The sequence below is a fragment of the Sebastes fasciatus genome, chromosome 4 (genome assembly GCF_043250625.1).
Source record: "Sebastes fasciatus isolate fSebFas1 chromosome 4, fSebFas1.pri, whole genome shotgun sequence".
NCBI lineage: Eukaryota > Metazoa > Chordata > Actinopteri > Perciformes > Sebastidae > Sebastes > Sebastes fasciatus.
This window is the reverse complement of record NC_133798.1, coordinates 39,485,760-39,508,492: the sequence shown is the minus strand read 5'-3', so window position 1 is coordinate 39,508,492 and position 22,733 is coordinate 39,485,760. Positions and strand designations below refer to the sequence as shown.

At 40.7% G+C, this 22,733-nt stretch overlaps 3 protein-coding genes across 16 annotated transcripts in view; all 3 read right to left on the bottom strand.

Annotated features, from left to right (window-relative positions):
- Positions 1 to 8,983, bottom strand: part of polr3b (polymerase (RNA) III (DNA directed) polypeptide B) — a 31,238-nt gene extending 22,255 nt beyond the window's left edge. Inside the window, exons 1-10 of one of the 2 annotated variants that reach the window (XM_074634178.1) lie at positions 8,686 to 8,983; positions 6,552 to 6,584; positions 6,175 to 6,231; positions 5,986 to 6,050; positions 5,746 to 5,821; positions 5,290 to 5,390; positions 4,828 to 4,919; positions 4,598 to 4,715; positions 3,707 to 3,815; positions 2,740 to 2,862 (exon numbers count right to left, since the gene is read on the bottom strand). In XM_074634178.1, coding sequence (XP_074490279.1) covers positions 2,740 to 2,862; positions 3,707 to 3,815; positions 4,598 to 4,715; positions 4,828 to 4,919; positions 5,290 to 5,390; positions 5,746 to 5,821; positions 5,986 to 6,050; positions 6,175 to 6,231; positions 6,552 to 6,584; positions 8,686 to 8,757 — 846 coding nt within the window. In that variant the 5' untranslated portion in view covers positions 8,758 to 8,983. Of the gene's footprint in view, positions 1 to 2,739; positions 2,863 to 3,706; positions 3,816 to 4,597; positions 4,716 to 4,827; positions 4,920 to 5,289; positions 5,391 to 5,745; positions 5,822 to 5,985; positions 6,051 to 6,174; positions 6,232 to 6,551; positions 6,585 to 6,707; positions 6,823 to 8,685 lie in introns of those variants that run through there. The other variant, XM_074634179.1, reaches the window with a different exon arrangement.
- A 1,828-nt stretch (positions 8,984 to 10,811) lies between these two features.
- Positions 10,812 to 15,479, bottom strand: endouc (endonuclease, polyU-specific C). Its single transcript, XM_074634273.1, has 8 exons — positions 15,377 to 15,479; positions 15,199 to 15,255; positions 15,010 to 15,109; positions 14,489 to 14,600; positions 13,681 to 13,802; positions 12,271 to 12,383; positions 11,970 to 12,120; positions 10,812 to 11,268 (listed from the first exon to the last, which is right to left on the bottom strand). Exons 1-8 carry the CDS (start codon positions 15,385 to 15,387, stop codon positions 10,993 to 10,995), a joined length of 942 nt encoding a protein of 313 aa, XP_074490374.1. The 5' UTR covers positions 15,388 to 15,479; the 3' UTR covers positions 10,812 to 10,992.
- A 1,024-nt stretch (positions 15,480 to 16,503) lies between these two features.
- Positions 16,504 to 22,733, bottom strand: part of ppfibp1b (PPFIA binding protein 1b) — a 36,279-nt gene continuing 30,049 nt past the window's right edge. For all 13 annotated transcript variants that reach the window (XM_074634186.1, XM_074634185.1, XM_074634183.1 and 10 more), the window contains 11 exons: positions 21,671 to 21,812; positions 21,296 to 21,424; positions 20,907 to 21,057; positions 20,234 to 20,345; positions 20,022 to 20,110; positions 19,003 to 19,125; positions 18,766 to 18,891; positions 18,498 to 18,686; positions 18,152 to 18,316; positions 17,534 to 17,599; positions 16,504 to 17,448 (listed from right to left, as the gene is read on the bottom strand). In XM_074634186.1, coding sequence (XP_074490287.1) covers positions 17,380 to 17,448; positions 17,534 to 17,599; positions 18,152 to 18,316; positions 18,498 to 18,686; positions 18,766 to 18,891; positions 19,003 to 19,125; positions 20,022 to 20,110; positions 20,234 to 20,345; positions 20,907 to 21,057; positions 21,296 to 21,424; positions 21,671 to 21,812 — 1,361 coding nt within the window. In that variant the 3' untranslated portion in view covers positions 16,504 to 17,379. The remainder of the gene's footprint in view (positions 17,449 to 17,533; positions 17,600 to 18,151; positions 18,317 to 18,497; positions 18,687 to 18,765; positions 18,892 to 19,002; positions 19,126 to 20,021; positions 20,111 to 20,233; positions 20,346 to 20,906; positions 21,058 to 21,295; positions 21,425 to 21,670; positions 21,813 to 22,733) is intronic.

Sequence of the window (22,733 nt, the reverse complement as noted above, 5' to 3'; positions counted from 1 at the left end):
GGGGATCAGTGCATGGCCACTAGGGGATCAATGCATGGCCACTAGGGGATCATTGAATAGCCACTAGGGGATCACTGCATGGCCACTAGGGGATCAGTGCATGGCCACTAGGGGATCACTGCATGGCCACTAGGGGATCAGTGCATGGCCACTAGGGGATCACTGCATGGCCACTAGGGGATCAGTGCATGGCCACTAGGGGATCAGTGCATGGCCACTAGGGGATCACTGCATGGCCACTAGGGGATCAATGAATGGCCACTAGGGGATCAATGCATGGCCACTACCAAATCTGTGATCACTGATTATTGATTAGGAACATACATATGTAAATTGATTGTAATGTACGATGTTATATTATGTGATTTTATTTATCTTAAAAGCCGAACCAGGGAGAAGGTCTGCAAATTAGCTACAGCTAGAAGTCCTATATATATGTTGCATCGGTTGCACTTTAATGAAGTGTAACAATGCCTACATGTCAAATAAACTAATACATAAAGATAAAGTTACAAACTCTAACTAACAACTCAAATATGATTTGAACCCTTTATTACTGTTCTCTGGACGGAGGTGCGATTGGAAAGAATGGGTGACAGAGAGACGGGAGGACACGGAACAGTTTCCGATACTCGACGCTACGAACAAACTTAATTTGTTATTCAAAAGGTATTTATGTTCAATACCAGATCGGGTCCATAGCTCTGTTAGCAACATGCTCATTTAAAATGCATTTAAAGGCGTTTAGTGTGGATGTGTCTGAAGCTAATGGTTATTGTTTAAATGATTAACGTGTGTGGAATTTTCTAGAAAAAGAGCTCAGAAAACACCTCATGTATCCGGCTCCTGGGAGGTCAAGTGAATCACACACACACACACACACACACACACACACACACACACACACACACACACCTGAGTCAGTGTTCCTCTGGAGCCCTCTACTAAAGAAAAGGTCAAAGGTTAATGAGGCTGAAGACTTTTTGCAGGACCACCCACTGCAGTGCCCTCCGCATATATATATATATATATATATATATATATATATATATATATAAATAAATGTATAAATATATATAAAAATAAATATATATATATATGTATATATATATAAATAAATATAAAAATAAATAAATATATAAATATAAATATATATATACATAAATACCCAAAGGGCAACTGTGTAGAAAAACAAGTTATCGTCTAATTGAGCAAAAATAAAAATATATTATTTGATGACATGATGTGTCTTCAGATCTGATTTCTAAGTATATATATATATAATATAATATATCACTATAAAAAAAAGATGACAGTCAAATTTGGTTTAAGCAGATTACTTATCATAATCTGATAACAATGTTTCTTAAGCCTTATCTGCCTTTAATTATATAGATTTAGGCCTCATTGTGCACAATACAATGACCCAATGAATACCATGAAAAGACATCACGGCGGCCGGCGGACGGAGGAACACGAGAGCTGCAGAGACCCGGTTGCTAGGAAGCAAATATGGCCTCATCAATGCATCAGCGGTTCCTTCTAACAACATAATCTTTATGAAAAACAAATTGGCCGATCGCATTCATCTGTAGATGTCAAAGAAGAAACACGCAGGGCCTCCTGAATAAACCACCATAAAGCATTACTTGACTGGCTGCTGAGACAAAAACCTTCAGTCATCTGACCGCAGACGGACAAAGAGAATACCTTCTGTCAACAGACGCTGAACAACAACATCCTGCTCTTCACGCCCAGTTAATGGGCACATCAGGGCACATCAGGGCCGGCTGATCATTCAATATCCTCCTTTATTGACTTCCAGATGAATCACACTGTAATGATGTCATCATTCTACATATTCTGTGGTCCAAATTAATCATACTGAAGAGCACGCTGGAACTGAAAGCTTTAACCTTCAACATCTGAAGAGCGTCCTGTCATGCACAACAGAGGAACTGTTGGTACTTTCAACATTTGTCATGATATATACTTGTTTTGGCTGGAACGCAGAGGTTCAGCCCTACAGATGCTAAAGTCTGTCACTGAGTGATGAAGTTACAGGATTGGTCGGCCGACTGTTGGAGTCTCCTCATTGGTCGCTGCTCTTTCAAAAGGAAAAGCTGGAGAACAGTTCTGTGTTTACGTTTTCTGGGGGGCAAGCCACACGTCGCTACTGCGGGATGAACCCAAAATAATAATAATAATAATAAAATAAACGGATCAAAATGATGCCGAAATAACAACATAATGATGTCGATTTGTAAAATGACTGAATTCATGCTTTGTCAGGTCTGTTACCATGACGACAAGCAAACAACTTTTAAAATGCTTGTTTTCTGAATGGAGTCTGGATCGATCAGTACCAGGCTATGCTAACATCGTAGCTGCTCCATTAACACTCCATCTAGGAATAAATACAGCACCAACACCGTCAGTGATGACATCAACTTTCTGAAGTATGTATATATTGTTACACACCACTTATATGATGAATGCTTTTGATACACATGCTTTAATAAAAAACTGAAATACTTTTAACCTTGCATACTGTATGTCATGCTATTTACTATTACTGAATGTCATTTGCTTCATTATAAGTTGTCTTTCAATCAAACATTAAGATATAAGTGGAAACAACTGTTCACAAAACATGATAGACATGACCTCTGACTATTGGTGGAACAATTCAGCCACAAAGGATTCCCTGTGATGACCACACCTGGACCACCGAGGTACCTGAGTCTGAGTGAAGATCTGGGCCTTCTGACACTCCTCCAGGCTCGGGGCGAAGCTGGCCATGACGTGCTCCTCCGTCCCGATCATCTGCACGATCTCCTGGTCGCTCTCTACGCCCATACCCTGAGAGAATAAACCAGCAACAAGTATGAGATGTGTGAACTGAGACTGGGACGAGAAAAAACTATCACATCTTTCATTTGTGTAACCACATAAAGGTGGTGTAGGTGAAATATAAACACACACTGAAGACATCCTGCAACTGGTAACTAGAAGGAAGAGGTGAGCCGGGAGGCATCACGGAGGAGGAGGAGGAGGAGGAGGAGGAGGAGGAGGAGGAGGAGGAGGAGTGTGTGTTCTGGGAGGGAGAGAGAGGTGAACTGGGAGTCAGAAGGTTGTCTGACATTTGCTTATGGAAATGTGAAGCTGTGGGAAACAGATCCGTCTGTCCCACAACTGGATGGATTCTACAGCCAAACATGAGGAGGGAGGGATGGAGGGAGGGATGGAGGGAGGGAGGGATAGAGGGAGGGAGGGGAGGAAGAAGAAGTCACCCAGCAAACAGAGCGAGCGTGCAGACTGCGTCCTGTGGATAATCGACTTCAGCTCCAAACACTCGACGCTCACGAGTTGACATGTTTGGAGAGATTTGTGTCCTCAGAGGGGAAAGAAGTTAATGAAGCCAGCTGGCTAAACTGACATTTTCACTGAGAGTGAAAGAACGACACATGAAACTTTATCTGATGAAGAACCACTGAAACTTCTAACTACACACAAAACATCTCACTGTATGAATTATTTAAGTTGTGTTGAAGCATCTATGATTCAGGAGGCTGCAGTTAAACAGTTAAACAGTGAAACAGTGATTCCATCATATAAAGTGACTTCAGCCTCCAACATCAGAGAACAGCAGCTCCTCCAGCTGTCCTGTAGCCCCCCCTACTGGAGGCTCAGTGTCACTGCTCACCTTGAAGATGATGGCGATCGGGGCGTCCTCTGACAGCGTGTTGTGTCTCAGGTAGAATCGGCCTTGCTTCACGATCATGTTAGTTCTGCTTTTCTTCTCATGAGTGGAGCTGGAGGTGAAGACAAGGTTTAAAACAAATTAAATTAGAGCAGATGAAGAAACAGAAGGTTTGACAATATAGTATTATGAGAACTGGAAACTAAAAGTAACATGTATGGAAATCCATCTTTTTTGCAACTGCAACAAGCAGTTTCAGGTAGTGATGAGATAATGTGGAGTTTTTGACTTTTAGTGGTGCTATGGAGCGGTTCTGAAGGAGGTTATGTTTTCACTGGTGTTGGTTTGTCTATCTGTCTGTCTGTCTGTTTGTCCATATATGTCCAATATGGAAATGAGCGTATGACGACTTTTAGCGACAATATAACTAAAAACTAAATCCTCTGTTGTGGTTTATTAGAAAAATAATCTGCACTGTTTCTCCCATGATTATAAATGCAACACGATTTAATTTGTAAAGTAAGTTTAACCAGATGATTTATTTCTTGAAGGCAAATCTACAACTCACACAACGGACTGTAAAAACATCTACTCTGAGTTAAAGTTTGAGACTTTTTGGATGTGAATTATTACCTCCGACAAGGCCAAAGGCCTAGGAAGGAAGTTATGTTTGAGACTTTTTGGATGTGAATTATTAGAAATGCAAAAGGTTAAGAATTAATGACCAAAATTCAAGAGCTCATTTGACCTGGATTGAAACTGTTGAGGTGCAGGTTCTGTGTGTTTCACCAGCAGTTGTCTATAAATCCTATATATATATATATATATATATATATATATATATATATATATATATATATATATATATGAATAGGGGAGATGTTGTTACCGTACCTGGTGACCGAGGCTCCGACTGCACCCTTCCTGTCCTGCTCCACAATGATTCGATTCTTGGACAGCTGCTCTTGGATCAGAATGACCTTCTCCTGACCTTTAACTATGAAATAACCCCCTGGGAAGAAATACCAGACGGTGCACATAAATATAAATCACGATGAGAAACATGTATTGATAACTGTACGACTGTGTCATCGCCCTCATTCTGTGTGTCATCCTCTGCGTACCCGGATCCAGAGGACATTCATTGAGTTTAGAAACCTCCATCGGCGTCTTTCCTGTGAGAACACAGTTCGAGCTCCGTAGCATGATCGGCATCCTGAGAAAAGAAGATTAAAAACAAAAGCGTTTGTACAAGACTACTTTATATATAATTATATTGTATGTATACAATTATATATATAGACAAAACTGGAAAAGCAAGAACAGCATTCAACATGCTGAACAAAATCTGGAAATCCAGAAACGTTTCACTAAAGACGGAGCTCAAAATCTCCAACTCCAACGTTAGAGTTGGAGTTGTTAGAAACAGCCCCGCTGTCTGGATCAGAGAACTGGAAGAGCACCACTAACATCATCAACAAGCTGTTGTGGTTTTTTTGGCTTGCAAAGTTTTGACGAAGGTTCAGAACTGAAGCCACCTGATCAGATTGAGACGCTGTGGGACACAAAAAGACAAACTGTGATACCTTCCGATGGGCAGCGCGTTGCGGATGATTCTCTGACTGCCACGAGTGTACTCGATGTCCACCGTGATGGGCGCCGAGTACGTCATGTCTCTGAGACGACACTGTGGACACAAACAAGGAAAGCTTCTGAAACTTTATGTCATCAAAGGTTAAGATATTTTACCAAATTACCAAATATCCTGATCAGGGCTACAACTAATGATTGCTTTTTTAATGTCTGATCAGCTGTCCAAAACCAAAATGTTAAACTAATAATGAAACAGAGAAAATCGTCAAACACCAAAAGTTTAGAATTTTTACCTCCTTGGTTATGACATTTTTTTGTGATTAATTTTCTGTAAATAAAATAACTAATTATCTCTACTAGAAAAGATGTTGAACTACAGTTAAACAACCTTTACTGTCAACAACGGTTCATCATATGTTCTTTAATATTACACATCAAACTGAGCTCACCTCATGAGGAGAAACTGGTCGGGTTACGTTGAAGCTTTCTTCAACATCGGGCATGCCGACGTAGATATTCAGGTATCTGGAAGGAAAACATTAGAATATGTTTAGCTCTAAACTGTGGACGTGTCTGTAGACTAGTCTGTGGACTAGTCTGTGGACGTGTCTCTGGGCGTGTCTGTGGGCGTGTCTGTGGACGTGTCTGTCTGTCGGTTAATGTAAACGATGATGAGTCATGTGACTTACTTGAGGTACCACATTGGATCAGCATCACTTGTGATCTTCTCATTTGCTTTCATTATTTTCTTTATCTGGAAAACAAGACATATAAACATATTAACATGATTACTATAACTATAACTATAACTATAACTATAACTATAACTATAACTATAACTATAACTATAGCACTCTCATGTTGGGGCGGTGTTTTACCTCCACATTGATGAAATAGTTGAACGAGTCGATGTGCTGCTTCACGAGTCCTTTCACCTGGAAAACAGATCGAACAACGAGTCGAAAAATGACTTTAAGTTCCACACGGTGAAATAAACAGTTTGTGATGTATGTAGTGATAAAACAATTAGTCTGATTAGTCGATTAACAGAAAAATAAATAAGTGTCTTTTTGTGACCAGATAAAAAAAGTATTATTTTCATGATAGAGGATTCTCATGTCACGACTTTTTTTTCTCGTAAACTTCTGACTTTATTCTTATTTATTTTTTTGTCGTAATTTATAGACTAAATGTAGGATAGAATTCAGTATAATATTTAGGACACACAGCAGGTGGATGAGGTGTGTTCTGTTACCTTCAGGAAGGCTGGTAAGAGTTTCCATTTTTCCTGTAAAAAAAGAAGAAAGAAAAAACACATCAGGTGTTATTAGTCATTAACAAGCAGCTTGAAACACTTTTTATTCTGTAATTTAAAGGGACTGTTTGTAACTTTTTACACGTATAAATCTACCGGGTCGGTGTCCCATGCGCGCTCCAACTACAGTGAAGCACCAAAACCTCTTGGTTGTATCTAGTGAAGCTGTTAAACAGTGTTGGCCGCGGTCGGAGGACGCGGAGGAGACCGTAGCTTTGGTCTCCAGGACCGGAGTCTCTGCTGTACTCTGCTCCTCTGCTCCTCTGCTCCTCTGCCTGCCTTCACTCACACACCACGCTCCTTCTCTCTCTCTCTCTCCCCCTCTCACGTGCATGCTGCTCACTCCACACTGCAGAAGAGTTAGTTTAGCTCTGAGAATATCTAGTGAATGTTCAGTGGACGTTTGTGCAGAAATAACTGCTGCAGCTCCTCCAGACCAACAGAGGTTTCCCGTGTCTTGTGAAGTGACGGGGCTCCGCAGAGAGAAACGTTATCGTCTCCCCCGTTCCCTCAGGCCGCGGTCGGGAGGCTGAGGCAGGAAAAGCCAACACTAGGATCAGCATTGATTCATGGAGAGACCTTGGTCTGGTCAGCTAACATTACTGCCAAGCAGCTGAAATATAGAGTGATATTGTGCTTTTAGCTGACGTGTGTCTCCTCACTGTGTTGAGTGATGCTCCTTCATGTCTATGTAGAGCGAGCACAAGCGCCAGCAACAGGACGCTGACTTTAGTTGACTTAACGGACACAGGTGAAGCTGTTAACAACACATTCTGATTCTTACAAACAGGCCCTTGAACTTGACTATTTACTTTCATTCCACTATAATTCAGAGGGAAATATTGTTATATTCTTACATAGAGTCCCTTTAAAGTTCTCAACCTGACGGTTCCCCTGACAACAAGTAAATAAATGCAACACTCAGACTGACTGATGTCTGTGTCTCAGGTCCATATAACCCAGGATGAACCTCCATCCCTCCAGCCCTCCTCAAGCTGTCTGTTATGTTCCTGCTAGCTGTTAACCACCATTAGTACTCGTGGTGTGTAACTTTAATTCTTTACTTCCTCTGAACTCACCTCTATAGTGTCTCTAAAGGAGTAAACTCACCTCTATAGTGTCTCTAAAGGAGTAAACTCACCTCTATAGTGTCTCTAAAGGAGTAAACTCACCTCTATAGTGTCTAAACTCACCTCTATAGTGTCTCTAAAGGAGTAAACTCCTCTATAGTGTCTCTAGAGGAGTAAACTCACCTCTATAGTGTCTAAACTCACCTCTATAGTGTCTCTAAAGGAGTAAACTCACCTCTATAGTGTCTAAACTCACCTCTATAGTGTCTAAACTCACCTCTATAGTGTCTCTAGAGGAGTAAACTCACCTCTATAGTGTCTAAACTCACCTCTATAGTGTCTAAACTCACCTCTATAGTGTCTAAACTCACCTCTATAGTGTCTAAACTCACCTCTATAGTGTCTCTAGAGGAGTAAACTCACCTCTATAGTGTCTCTAGAGGAGTAAACTCACCTCTATAGTGTCTAAACTCACCTCTATAGTGTCTCTAGAGGAGTAAACTCACCTCTATAGTGTCTAAACTCACCTCTATAGTGTCTAAACTCACCTCTATAGTGTCTCTAGAGGAGTAAACTCACCTCTATAGTGTCTCTAGAGGAGTAAACTCACCTCTATAGTGTCTAAACTCACCTCTATAGTGTCTCTAGAGGAGTAAACTCACCTCTATAGTGTCTAAACTCACCTCTATAGTGTCTCTAAAGGAGTAAACTCACCTCTATAGTGTCTCTAGAGGAGTAAACTCACCTCTATAGTGTCTCTAGAGGAGTAAACTCACCTCTATAGTGTCTAAACTCACCTCTATAGTGTCTCTAAAGGAGTAAACTCACCTCTATAGTGTCTCTAAAGGAGTAAACTCACCTCTATAGTGTCTCTAAAGGAGTAAACTCACCTCTATAGTGTCTCTAAAGGAGTAAACTCACCTCTATAGTGTCTCTAGAGGAGTAAACTCACCTCTATAGTGTCTCTAAAGGAGTAAACTCACCTCTATAGTGTCTAAACTCACCTCTATAGTGTCGACAGGAGCTGCCAGCTGCTGAGGAGTCAGATCACAGAACTCTCCTCCGAGAACCTCCATCACTCTGGTTCTGGTTCTGGTTCTGTACCGGTCAGCAGGAAACACAGAAAGCTCAGCTCATCTGTCAGATCAGTGTGATCATTGATCACAGTGTTGATCAGTGTTGATGATTGTTGATGAAACGTTACAGCGCCGGAAGTCGATCCAGCATGCGTCCCTCTCGTGTGTTACACTGTAAAACGTCCGTCCGTCCGTGCGGGCAGGAGGGAGGAACAGAATAAAGAGTTCCGCTTTTAGTAATTATGTTCTGAAAAATAATAATAATAAAAAGATGATTGTTGTTGTTTTATCTTCTGCAATAATCTGGTATAGAGGATCCATGTAAGTCTGGATGTACGTGTGATTATCTAGCAGGAGTCTGTGAACATCAGTAGAAATACATATAAATATAAATATAGACAGGTATTTAGATTTTGAAGTACTGGGACTTTATTTGTGTATTTAACTTTTGTGGGAATGTTTATTACTAAGAACTAAAAACGCCCGAAGTGATTTATTATCACTATTTACTTTGTTTCTCTTTATTTCTATTTTATTTATTTTATTTATTTTATTTATTTTATTATTTTTCCCTATTTAGTTTTCTCTATTTAGTTTTATTATTATTATTATTATTATTATTATTATTATTCCTTTTCTATTTTTTTATTCTTTTATTTCTATTTTCTAACTTTATCTCTCATTTTAATTTAATTTTAATTTATTTATCTTTTTATTTATTCTTTTTCAATTCCTTTTCTATATTTATCTTCTCTTCTCTCCTAATATAAGTATAAATAAACATGTTTTTTCTCCTTGTACATTTATGTATTCTCTCTGGGCGAGGGGACGCTGAAGCTCAGACGGACTGTGTCCTATAAGGACACTAATGTCCCTGATGTGTCCTAAAACATGTGATTGTGCTATAGATTTGAGACGGAGTCAGACACAAACATTAGGACATCATTCGTGACTTGGACTCGACTTACTTGATACTTGACTCTCTAAAAATTTAAATATTCAAGTCTCAAGTTTCCACCTGATAAAATCCCAGAACAATAAAGATAAATAGGAGATGGACAGGCAGGTCCTCACACCTGATATATTAATATTTATTGCACTGAAGGGACTCGGTTTCCGTTAACATTCAGAGACCTGAATGACCTGCAGCTTCTGTTGGGATTTGCCGAAGAAGACTTGTGACTTAAAGCAGCAAAACTTCACTGTCAACAGTTTTCATTGGAAATACTTTCTAACAAAGAAATTGTATTTCATTTTTTAGCATTGTACATATTTATATAGACCAGCTGCAGCATTAAAATACTGCTCATATAATGCAACTTCTTCCTCAAAATCAGGGGTCAGCAACCTTTACTATCAAAAGAGCCATTTTAGGCAAAAAAAAAAAAATGTGTCTGGAGCCGCAAAACATGTGATCATTGTGATGAAGGTAACTCAGTTTATAGTCTAAGTATATAGAATATAAGTCTAATGCAGTGAGGGCCAAAGAGACAATGTACTACGGAGTATTAGGGCCACATTGAGGGAATAAACATCTGATATTTACACAATAAAGGCGTAATATTACGAGAATAAAGTCATAACTTTACGAGGAAAAAAGAAAATAAAACGTAAATTCCTACCTTGTAATATTCTGACTTTATTCTCTAAATCTCAGATGTATTTTTTTTCCTCAATGTGGTCCTAATACTCCGTCGTACCGTCGTACCATAGACCTACAACAATGATCAATAAAAATGAAAATGTAAACAAAAAACAGTTATTCATTTCCACTAAATGTTTTATAAATCCACAGGGAGCCGCTGGAGAGGAGCTGAAGAGACGCAGGTCGCTGACCTCTGCTCACAATCAATACTTCTTTTGATACCTGAGAACATTGTAGGCCAATTATATACAATAATATAATATAATATAATATAAAGGAGTACTTAATTATGTTAATGCCACTTTGAGTATTTCTTCCACATACTCACAACTTGATCCGTTCCATCAGCGTAATGAAGAGATTTAAATGTTTTATAAAGGTTAAAGTCATTTCATAAAAACACCAAATATTTGACTTCAAAAAGCATCATCACTTTTATTGAAACAGCTTTTTTATGACAAATTAATCAAGTTTACAAATGTCTTGATAGAAATGACAGACGTGTGCACATCTATGTTGTGTTTTAACTCCATCACAGTACATGTCTAGCCTCAGACTGAGCATCACTTCGTATGAACAGATCCTCCTCGTCAGTGCGAGTGCTGCCGGATGTGTCTGCTGTTGCTGCTGAGCAGTTTGGGGTACGCCGTGCTGAGGGAGCGTCCGTGTCTGACGACCACCAGCTCCATCTGACACTGGTCGATGTTGACCACCACCGTGGTGCTCCTCTCCGTGTTGATGAGGAAGACGATGGTGAAGATCGCCATCTCGAACTCGGGGCTGGTCCCGATGAAGGCGCTGCCGACGGGCTTCACCAAACCGTGCCAGCTGAACTGGAGGTTCAGGACATGGTCGTCGTGGTCGGGCTGTGGACGGAGACACGAGAAGGTCAGCTCAGCAGAATGAAGGAATAAAGACAACAGGTTGAGTTCCTACTGGGGGTGGAACCGTTCACTAAATCCACGGTTGGGTTCATATCACGGGTTTGGGTTCGGTTCGGTACATTTCTGTTCCAGCGAGGAGGTCATGTTCTGATTTCAACATGCTTTTCATTTATTTGGCAAAAATAAGTTAACAAATGTTTGTCTTAACAAAAGTATGGCCTCCATAAGGAACATAAACACATCTTCATTGTGTAGGGAACCGAGACTAGGGAACCGTGACTAGGGAACCGTGACTAGGGAACCGAGACTAGAGAACCGTGACTAGAGAACCGTGTCTATGGAACCGAGACTAGGGAACCGTGACTAGGGAACCGAGACTAGAGAACCGTGACTAGAGAACCGTGTCTATGGAACCGTGACTAGGGAACCGAGACTAGAGAACCGTGACTAGAGAACCGAGACTAGCGAACCGAGACTAGAGAACCGAGACTAGAGAACCGTGTCTATGGAACCGAGACTAGGGAACCGTGACTAGAAAACCGAGACTAGCGAACCGAGACCAGAGAACCATGTCTATAGAACCGAGAGAGAACCAAACGGTTTGGATATTTTACCTGAACTGTTCCATCCCTAGTTGCTACAGATTAAATGCACTCTTGTGTGTGATGAGTTGTTCCACTCACCAGGTCGTGGTCTCTGGCCTTGTATCCTTTGTAGTCCAGGTGCGTGCTGTTTTCTTGCAGGTAGAACTGGACCCAGTTGTGGAACCCGGTGATTTCTGATCCAGATTTTGTCTCTCCGACAAACACGTGCTCGAATCCGCAGGAGTCCAGTCTGGTGGAGGTTTGAGTTCAGAGATAAAATATTACTTCAAAACAATTACACAACTTCTTACACAATCATATTAACTCCCTCGACTGCTTCCTAAACACACACACACACACACACACACACACACACACACGGACATGATGATGATCTCACCCGGTGTTCCTCTGTCGGTGGTAGAGGTGGAACCAGATCAGACGCAGCTGGTTCTTAAAGTGTCTCAGGTTGGAGCTGGACTTGGCTTTGCTCACCAGGTACTGATGAGCCCGCTGTGGACAAATCACAGTGATGACATACAGCTCTAATGATCTGACCATCAAATGTAAACATTCTAAATGTGTCCCAGTTTATTTCCTGTTACAGTGGATGTAAATAACATCAGCTGACAGGAAGTAAGCATGGACCCAAGCGGTTGCCTAGCAACGCAATTCCATTGAAATGCACTAAAACGAAGCGTGTCAGACAGAGGATGAATACAGGTATATTCAGACAGACAGGAGGAGGGAAATAATGTGTTTTTTTAACATTAAAGCATGTAAACATGTTCTAGTAGAAATACAAAATACAAGTATGAACTTGAAAATGAGCACGATGTGGGACCTTTAAAACACTTATTGCAGGCATTTTACTGTATGATAAATAGATATTTACTGACACTGACTGAGGAAATACTTCAGAGTATTTTGAAACTATATTTAGACATAATAATACTCTTATTCTCACTTTACTTCAATATTTTTTTATCTTTACTGTATGTCCATTATCTCGGAGACTTTGAAACATTCCTATTTCTGTTATTTGTGTTACACTTTGTGTATATTTTTTCTCACTATACACAGTCAGAAGATATAGTAACTAAGTATTTCACTGCACACTGTTCTGTTAATGATTGCTATTGAAATGGTCCTTGGACTGGTTCCTTCCTATCTGTGTACGTACATGTGCACAAACCGTAATCAATACAGCCTGCACTCTCACAATGTTCTACAGATGGTTTTTTTTACCTGGTTAAATAAAGGATATATATATGTTATTGTTTATGTGCCAATTGTTGGTGTGAGAAGCTCCTGAAGCTCTTAATCAAGCTTGATTAACGAGATTAAACCAAATACAAAATTGTCGTCTTTAGTCCGACTACATCCATCAAGTCCATCTAATAAACATGCCTTTACTCCAAATACAACGAGTACAGCATGTCCACATTTACCACTACTCGTCTTTGGGGAGACCAGCAGAGGCCAACAACAGCATTCCACAGCTGCACACAGATGTTTCAGATGTTTTTCTCTCTCTAACATCTTGAAGTGTTCAGAGCTGCAGCGAAGCAGGAAGGAACAAAACTCCCTCCGGAGTTTCAACCCACAAAACATTCAGTCAGTGGGGAACAAAACAAGGTAGAATATATATGTTATATACAAAACAACATAGAATATGTGTTATATACATCATCTCCTCGGTCTGAGGAGACATCCAGACTGAGAACAGACAGTGTTGTGCAACAGAACTGCTCAGTATGTTCAGTATGTGGCCTGTTGGAGGGAACTGGTTGGAACACGTCGAACGTACCTTCATGACTGCTGTCTCTAAGACGGCGTCCAGGAAGAGATTCATCTCCGTCAGCTCCTCCGTTGTGACTCGTTCAGTCACGCCTGTCGACATCTCGTAGTTGTCCAGGAGCTTCATGAAACCTGCCGGCACAGAAAAACACCATTTAATCCCACGAACTGTGACGATCAAACGCTAAAAGGCCGTTGATTGTTTATTAATTGTTTGTTAAATGCGGGTTTATATATCCTGGTTCACATTCAGTCACAAATGTGGTGAGAAGTACATGATGGGAAATTACTGCGTGATTTAATATTACCTCAAACGTAATTATAAAATACTTTGGTGTTTAAATAAATAATCAAAAATAGTAATTATAATATATACATGTTAGCTTTATGTTAAGGCAAAAGCTATGGCAGCAGTGGGCACTTATTTATTTGCATTTAACATGAGACATTTAACATGTGTGGGTATTAAATGAAATAAGGATAAATTCATTTTGCAAAGTTTAAAAAATTTTTATTTGTTCTTATTTACGCTTATTTTGTAATAATGTGTATATATGTTCTTTTCTGTATTTTTTTCTATTATAAAGGTTTTTCACCTAATGACTAATGACTAATGACTAATAATAATAATTCCTAAATGAACTGAACTTTCAATTCAACAAAATAAAGGAGGGAAAAAGGAAAAGCTGTTTGTCACTGAGTGGATTCCAGTTAAAATTGTGATTCTGCACATACTTGAACAATAACTTGACAATCACAGTGAAGTCTGCAGAACGAGCCGGATGTTTTAGGCTCAGTCAGTAAAGAGAGAGACTTACGGGAGAAGGTGGTGATGTTGTTCAGTTTTTCCTCGTTGACGTTGGAGAACAGCGGCTGTGAGGCGTGATCTCTCACTACATGACTGCCCTGGTTCACAAACCCGGCTCGACCCTGGATGGACAGGTCAAACACACAACATCAAAAACAGAAGATACAGCACAGGTGTTGTCTGAATAATAATAATAATAATAATAATAATAATAATAATAATAATAGTAATAATAATAATAATAATAGTAATAATAGTAATAATAATAGTAATAATAATAATATAATAATAATATAATAATAATAATAGTAATAATAATAATAGTAATAATAATAATAATAATAATAGTAATAGTAATAATAATATAATAATAATAATAATAATAGTAATAATAATAATAGGAATAGTATTATTATTATTAATAATAATATTATTATTATTATTATTAATAATAATAATAGTAATAATAATAATAATATAATAATAATAATATAATAATAATAATAATAATAATAATAATATGCTTCATACCTGAACAGAGATTGTGTAGTCTGTTGCAGGTGTCATGCGATTCACATCCAACGTCCAGAGCTCGTTGAAGATGGTGGATAGTTCCTGGTTCACAGCTGGTCTGTTACACAAAGTCCAGAAAACTGACTAATAAAATCAGATTCAATAAACACAATAAGTCATGAGAAATGCTCTTATTGGCTGCTGTACCTTGCTGCATTCAGTCCACTGAGGATCACAGTCAGAAGGGCAACGACTCCACAGAACCTGCACATCACACATCTCACATAAATACATCAAAGAGTGGAAATAAAAGAACATCTGTTGTCTGGCATTAAGGGAAAGATTCGTAGATTTATATTTAGTTAAAGTAATAAAGAATACACACCTCGCAGCCATGATGCTTCTTGCAAGCTTCCACTCCTTAAACTGGGACTGCAGAGTGATTACTGGTCTGGTTCACTGAAGTCTCCACCCCCGATCCAACCCGGGTCCAACCTCCCCCCAAACCCTGCAGGATAAACATCCTGCTCTGATGCTCACACGGTTTAAAGTGGCAGCAGACTTAAGTTCACCAAAAGCTGCTTTCTTCATTTGTTTTATATCCGTTTCATCTGTTGTGCAATAAGCATGCTGAGGCCTACTAATACAAATAATGCTTCTATATATTGTTTTTAACTTATTGGCGATAAAGACCAAAAGTGATGCAAGAATCTGAATTGAATTTATTTTAAATGATCTGAATTGAATTTATGTGCATTGCTTACGGCTGATGAAACATTGCAAAAAGTGATTTAAAGGTCCCATATCAGCTCATTTTCAGGTTCATACTTGTATTTTGTGTTTCTACTAGAACATGTTTACATGCTGTAATGTTAAAATAAACTTTATTTTCCTCTATACTCCTCTATACTCTATACCTCTGTCTGAAACGCTCCGTTTTAGTGCATTTCAACAGAATTGCGTTGCTAGGCAACAGCTTGGGTCCATGTTTACTTCCTGTCAGCTGATGTCTTTTACATTAACTACAACAGGAAATAAACTGGGACACAAATGTTTAAAATCGTGTAATGGTCTAAATATTGTATATTTGTGACATCACAAATGGACAGAAATCCTGACGGCTTGTTTCAAACGCACAATTTCTGAATACGGGCTGTGTGTATTTCTCCGTATATTGAGCGTTTTCATAGTTTACCAGTGTTTATATAAAGCACTTAAACCTGCTTTATAATATAAAATACATGAAAATCTCACTTTTTATAATATGGGACCTTTAAATCTTTTGTCTTGCAGGTCGCTCAGTGCAGATTTCTTTAACACAATCAGTCGGCATGATCAAAGTTGAGCTAAAATATAAATACAGAAGAGTGCAGTTGATATGTATATCTGCAGAACTCACAGTTATAGACTCTTTAAGCAGCCGTGTTTTTTGGACACGTGTACGTAGTAGGATTTATTCCCCTCCCCCCATCATCTCCTCTTTGTGTTAAAGACTTTTGACGAAAATCCAAACTGATTTAAATTATTTTATTGATCTAAGAAATGGATTAACGTAAAAAAAAAAAACTTCTCATGAAGGGTTAAAGGGTTGCATTATAACATTATTATTTTGAATATGCCACAAACAACTTCTCCAAAAATAATAAATGTGTCAGCCAACTGAGTTCCATTAAAAATGAGTTTATGGTAAAAAATAAAATAAACAACAAGCTCTTATAAACGGTAAATGTGTTGAAGTTCAATCCCATGCAATGATATTGATTAGGCTTCGTACTGTATATGTTATTGGTGCAAAATACATGTAGGATATTACGGTTGAGTGAAAACCTATAAAATGTTCAACGTAGGATAAAATACATGATAATTAGGTTTAGTTCTGTAGAAAACTTAGCAGCTGTTTGGGAGTTTATTACTTTACACCAACTTCTTAAAAATGGGAAAATCTTCTCAGCACATCACTTCAATATTTCTACAGTCAGAAGGATATTTAAAAGACATATATTAAAATCTATATTGGCATATTTTGGATGTCTCTTTTCCTGCTGGTTGACACTTCTGTTCTATCAGAAAATAGAAAAAGGTTCAAACTGAGTAGAAAATATCCACAGAAACCAGCTGGCAGGGAAGCAGTGGTTGTTGCCCTAAACGTCCCCCGGTCGTCATCAGAGGACAGTAAAGGAGACAAAGTTCAGGAGTGATCGTGGCTACTGGACTGTCACAACACCGTCGTTTAAAAGTGGAGAAAAGAGAAACACTAATACTTTTGGCTCATCTTTGAATGTAACACTAAGACAGAAACGTGGGAGCGTTCTGGGGTTTGTTGAGACGAGTCTGTCGGCACAGAGTTTCATTCACAGCAGGACCAGGTTTCATGGTGCCGACGGTCTCTCATGCGACGGAGGAGTCCTCGTCTGAGTTTGAAGCCTCTTTGAAGAATTCGTCATCTTTCAGCATGCTCTGGTAAAAGGCACGGTATAGAAAACGATATATTAAAGCTCGTTAAACAATATCATCAATGAGTACAATCTGTTTAGATTCTCACCGTCAGGTTCTGAATCCCCTCAGAGAACGCTCCGATCTGTCTCACGGTTCCCTCGGAGTCGTCCATCTGTGAGACAAGACGCAGCTTTCAAACTCAATAAACAGAGTAGAGAAACTTAAAGGGACTGGATGGAACTTTTTACACAGATAAATCGTTTTTTATGATTTTAATGTGATGAACCCAGAACTGTTTAAACCGGGAAAATCTTGCTCAAGTCTTGCTAAACAGGAATGTGACCGACGTCGGGGGGGGAAAACTAGGATCAACATCGGCCGGGCCTTCGATTCATGGAGGGACCTTCGTTTACGAGCATAAGCACGAGCAACAGAACGCTGACTGTCGTTGACTTAACGGCCACAGGTGTCGCTGTTAACAAGACATTTCTGATTCTTACATAGAGCCCCTTTAAGTTCACCTCTTATACCGAGCCTAACGATCTGAAACCTTCTAGGCAACACTGATCATAACGTACACACAATAAAAAACATAAGAGCAAACTAAAAGTGTTTTTCTTCCATATAATGCACATAATAATAAATGCCTTAAACATGCGTAGAAGTCAGATATCCTGTACATGTGATATTAGATATCTAGTTGTTGATGATTTAAGAGGTATACCTGTTCTAACCGGTCCAGGTCGTCCTCGTAGATTTGGAGCTCGAAGCCTTTCTGAAAGCTTCGTCCCTTTGGCATCTCCACGTCCATCGGACACACGTACTCCTCGCTCTCCTCCTGCTTCTTCTTCCTCAGACTGCCGAAGTTACCAAATGACAGTTTCCTTGGCTGGTATGAACGAGGAGAGAGAGAGAGACCAATGAAATACAGTATATCAGTACTACCCTAGTCACCGCTGTAAGAGAAGTTCTAGCAGTAAGAGAAGTTCTAGCTGTAAGAGAAGTTCTAGCAGTAAGAGAAGTTCTAGCAGTAAGAGTTGACAGTCTGTCCTCGTGGAGTCTGGCGTTACCTTGACCTTGGTGGTGGCAGTGAGCAGAGTGTAGTCGGGGTTTTCCAGACACTCCTGTTTGAGCTGCTGGGCCTCTGAGCCGATGAGCAGGTTGAAATGTGTGGCGAGGTGGCGGCGCAGCAGCGTCTTGTTGGGGGGGATGTTCAGCAGCAGAGCCATGGTCTCTGCGTTGAAGCGTGGCTCCAGAACCTGAAGAGAGAGGAAGAGGTATTAGGGAGTGGATGCTTTTGGGAGAGAATCTCCTGTTTTACCAGGAAGACTGTCTCACCATCAGGCCTCCGTGCACGCCGCTGCCTCTCAGGTTGGGAGCGTATTCGGCGAGGTCCGCAGATCGCAGCCACTCCATCACCCTGTGGTTGGTCCACTGGGAAATCTCTGCTGGAGAAATATTGTTCTGTGGGCACGAAGCACAGAAAGAGGAGTTAGAAATGGAGTAGGTTTACGTTATAGAATGAGTGGGTCAAACAGGCTGCTGATTTCTCAGGTGATGTTAAAATGAACGCACCTCGTCAGACGGCCGACGACGCAAGCAGTTGGGCTCGTAGCTGTTGAGTCGGAGCACTTGGATCGCTCTCTTGATGCTGAGGTGATGCAGGACACTCCCCACTTTCAGAGACAGCAGGTCATCCTGAGGAGCAAAGTTACACATCAATGATTTACTCTCAGATTCAAAACATTAAAGCAAAGTTCAGTTGAAGCTTTGACAGACTAACTGTCTGTCTGTCTGTCTGTCCTTCGCATATCTCAAGAATAGGGATGCTAATTTTGAAAAATGTTCTTAACCGATAACCGACCCTCGTTAACCGATTATTAACCGACAAGATTTGTGCCTCTCATGCAGCGGTGTACCGGCTGCATGAGCACAACAGATATTGGTTGACGGGAGTCTCCAGTTCAGCGTCCGGGAGCGTTAACTTAGCAGCTACGATGCTGCGTGTAGTGTCGCTGACATGCAGCCACTCAGCTTTTGAGTTAATTATTAACATTTCTTTTAACCGTTTTAACCGATAGCGTTAATCGGTTAAAACGCTTAATGTCGGTTAAACGGTTAATTATTAACATCCCTACTCAAGAACTGTTCATCCGATCTACTTCACACTTGGCGGGTGTATTGCTGGGAGTGTATTGTCGAATTTGGTGCATGTGTTTGCTGTTTTTTCACCGGTGTTTCAGACCGTGAGTGAGTGAATTATGTAATGGCGGGTGTATTGCTCAGGACCCGAGGAAGCTCAGCGTCGAGTGTCGAGTTGTTTGGATGAGAGGCGACACCACAGGCCGAGTATTCAGCCCCTTCTGGACGGGCATGTTTTGCACTAGTAAGTTAAAAAAGCACATAACAGTGAAGACAAAGAAGTCTCTGTAAAGAAATGAGAGTTTGAACAGAGGAGGACGCTGTGGTGTGACGGCTCCAGTGGAGCTCAGACTCTGTGTGCAGTAATCTTAACGTGAGATGGCTCTGGAGTCGTCAGACCTCCTTCTCCGTGGGGTCTGTGGAGGGAGCGCATGCGTCTCACCAACACTCACCACTGTCATGTAGTGCAGCATGCGACCATCCACCCTGCCCTCATCAAACTGGGTCTTATACTGAGGCAGACCGATGTCATCCAGCCATCCTGAGAGGAACGGGAAAGAGCAAAGTGTCACAAAGGGGGGGGGGGTCTGGCCTCAGATTTCCTCTGACCAGCCGAGAGCATTGCTAACGTGGTTCAGGTCTTGGACTGGCAGCCGGTACTCACTCGTCACCCAGTGGTAGTCCAGCTTTCCTTTATTATCCTCCTCCTCTGAGCCGAGGGCCTGCAGAGCCAGCTGCAGCTTCTTTCTGTGCAGCACATGTTTGATGCCCAGCTCCTAAACATGAAGAACAAGACGAGTAAGGATTACACAGACAGTATTTATGTATATCTCCTTTATTTAACCAGGTAAAAAAAACTCATTGAGATTAAAATGTCTTTTCCCAGAGTGCCCTGGCCCAGAGAGCAGCACAGACACTGTTACAACAATAAAACCAACAATACAAGCAGACAAATACAACAGTCACACACCACGACACAACACAGTCACACACCACGAGTGAACCAGCATCACATCCAGTTTGTATGAAACACAAAAATGTGCTATAACACACAAACAGGTCAATCTCACAACAATTCAGTGAGAAAATCAATCACATCGACCTGTAGAGACTCTTTCTCCATCCTTAAAATGGACCCCAATTTAATTGTCAGTGGAAACCAGGTTTCAATGTTGTGATTTGAAAGATAATTTGTGATCGATAATAATACCTAAATACTCATATGATGGAACCATTTCAATATCAAAATTCCCGGTACTATGATAACTGTAATAAGTTCAACAACAAGAATACATTGCCAGTATGTCTGCTTTGCTAAAACTTCTGCTTCATCTCACCCTCTCCAGGTCGTGTTGGGAGGCCTGCAGCAGCGTCTGTCCAGAGGAGATCCACACACGAGCCATGTTCACATAGAGACCGAGACCCTGACCCTGCAGCCAGTCACACACCTGCTCCTTGGACCAGCGTGCAAACGGAGCATCGACGTCACTAATAAAGAAATAAAGAAATAGAAAAGTCAAAACGGTTTGCAGGCACACTATTGTGGCAAACAAACAAAGACATCCAGGTTTAAATGGGGAGTATAGAACATGCATGTTGTTATACCGACAAAGACCGCTTTGTCAAAAATCATCACATGATCTCTGAATTTCATTGAACACCAGATATTTAAAACAAGAAAAGCACATTCTGAGTCTCATTCTTCAGGCTGAATGCACAGACGTACTTGGATCTTTGGAGGTCACGAGACCAACCCAGTCTGGGTCCCGCTGTGGCTCGCACTCCGCCCCTCTTGAACTCGCCCTCTGGTAGGTTGTCATCCAGGTTGAATGTGGTAGACTGACTCCTTTTTAGCCTAAAAAAAACAACATTTTATATGGTAAAACATCCTCACAATCACTATCAAATGATGGCCATAGAGATTAAATACTTTGCACATGTTTCATGTTTCTAACTGAATCTGAAAGTGTTGTAAACATTTAGATCTGTTATTCTAAATGCATTTAAATTATTTTAACAAGTTTTTTAGTACATAATTCAAAGAGTTATTTACTACAGTCAAAATCTAGAGCTAACAACTCTCACGTTATTTTCTACTCACTTCCCAAAGAGTTTCTTTATTCCTTTGGATTTCTTCCTGCTCTCCGGGGTCGTAGAGAGCGTGTTGGTGCTGTCGCTGTTCGCCGACCTCTGTGGCAGCCCGGCCAGATCCAGGTGGTCAGTGCCCTGTCGCTCTGTTTCAGCTGTAGACAAACAGATGCCCACATAAAAAAAAAGAATCAGCATCATGAGCATCAGTGTGGGAGACGTGCACAGATCAGTGGAGATGGAGCTGCTGCTGCACAGGGTCAGCGTAGAGACCCAGAAAACACTCAGACAGACACATGATGTCTCCTAGACCTAGACAGAACGAGAGGTTACGGCATTACCCTCGCTAGTGTGCATGCATCAGACACAGCTGACGTCCGACTCAGACTTGAAGAAAATAGTCTTATTGGATGAGGTAAAAAGGTAAAAAGGAGGCTCATTAGTTATTTTGTTTTAGATTTTTAGTGCGAGGCCTTCAAGATCCAAAAAATCATTTAAAGGGACTGTTTGTAAGAATCAGAAATGTCTTGTTAACAGCTTCACCTGTGGCCGTTAAGTCAACTAAAGTCAGCGTCCTGTTGCTGGCGCTTGTGCTCGCTCTACATAGACATGAAGGAGCATCGCTCAACACAGTGAGGAGACACACGTCAGCTAAAAGCACAATATCACTCTATATTTCAGCTGCTTGGCAGTAATGTTAGCTGACCAGACCAAGGTCTCTCCATGAATCAATGCTGATCCTAGTGTTGGCTTTTCCTGCTTCAGCCTCCCGACCGCGGCCGGAGGGAACGGGGGAGACGCCGGAGTTTTGGTCGGAGACGTTAACGTGTCTCTCTGCAGAGCTCCGTCACTTCACAAGACACGGGAAACCTCTGTTGGTCTGGAGGAGCTGCAGCAGTTATTTCTGCACAAACGTCCACTGAACATTCACTAGATATTCTCAGAGCTAAACTAACTCTTCTGCAGTGTGGAGTGAGCAGCATGCACGTGAGAGGTGGAGAGAGAGAGAGAGAGAGAGAGAGAGAGAGAGAGAGAGAGAGGAGCAGAGTACAGCAGAGACTCCGGTCCTGGAGACC

What these genes read in the sequence shown, in the direction of transcription:
- endouc (XM_074634273.1), bottom strand. An exon ending in ACTACACAATCTCTGTTCAG is followed by an intron (nt 14,601 to 15,009) that starts GTATGAAGCATA and finishes CTGTCCATCCAG; the next exon opens with GGTCGAGCCGGGTTTGTGAA. An exon ending in AGGCCAGAGACCACGACCTG is followed by an intron (nt 11,269 to 11,969) that starts GTGAGTGGAACA and finishes CTCCGTCCACAG; the next exon opens with CCCGACCACGACGACCATGT.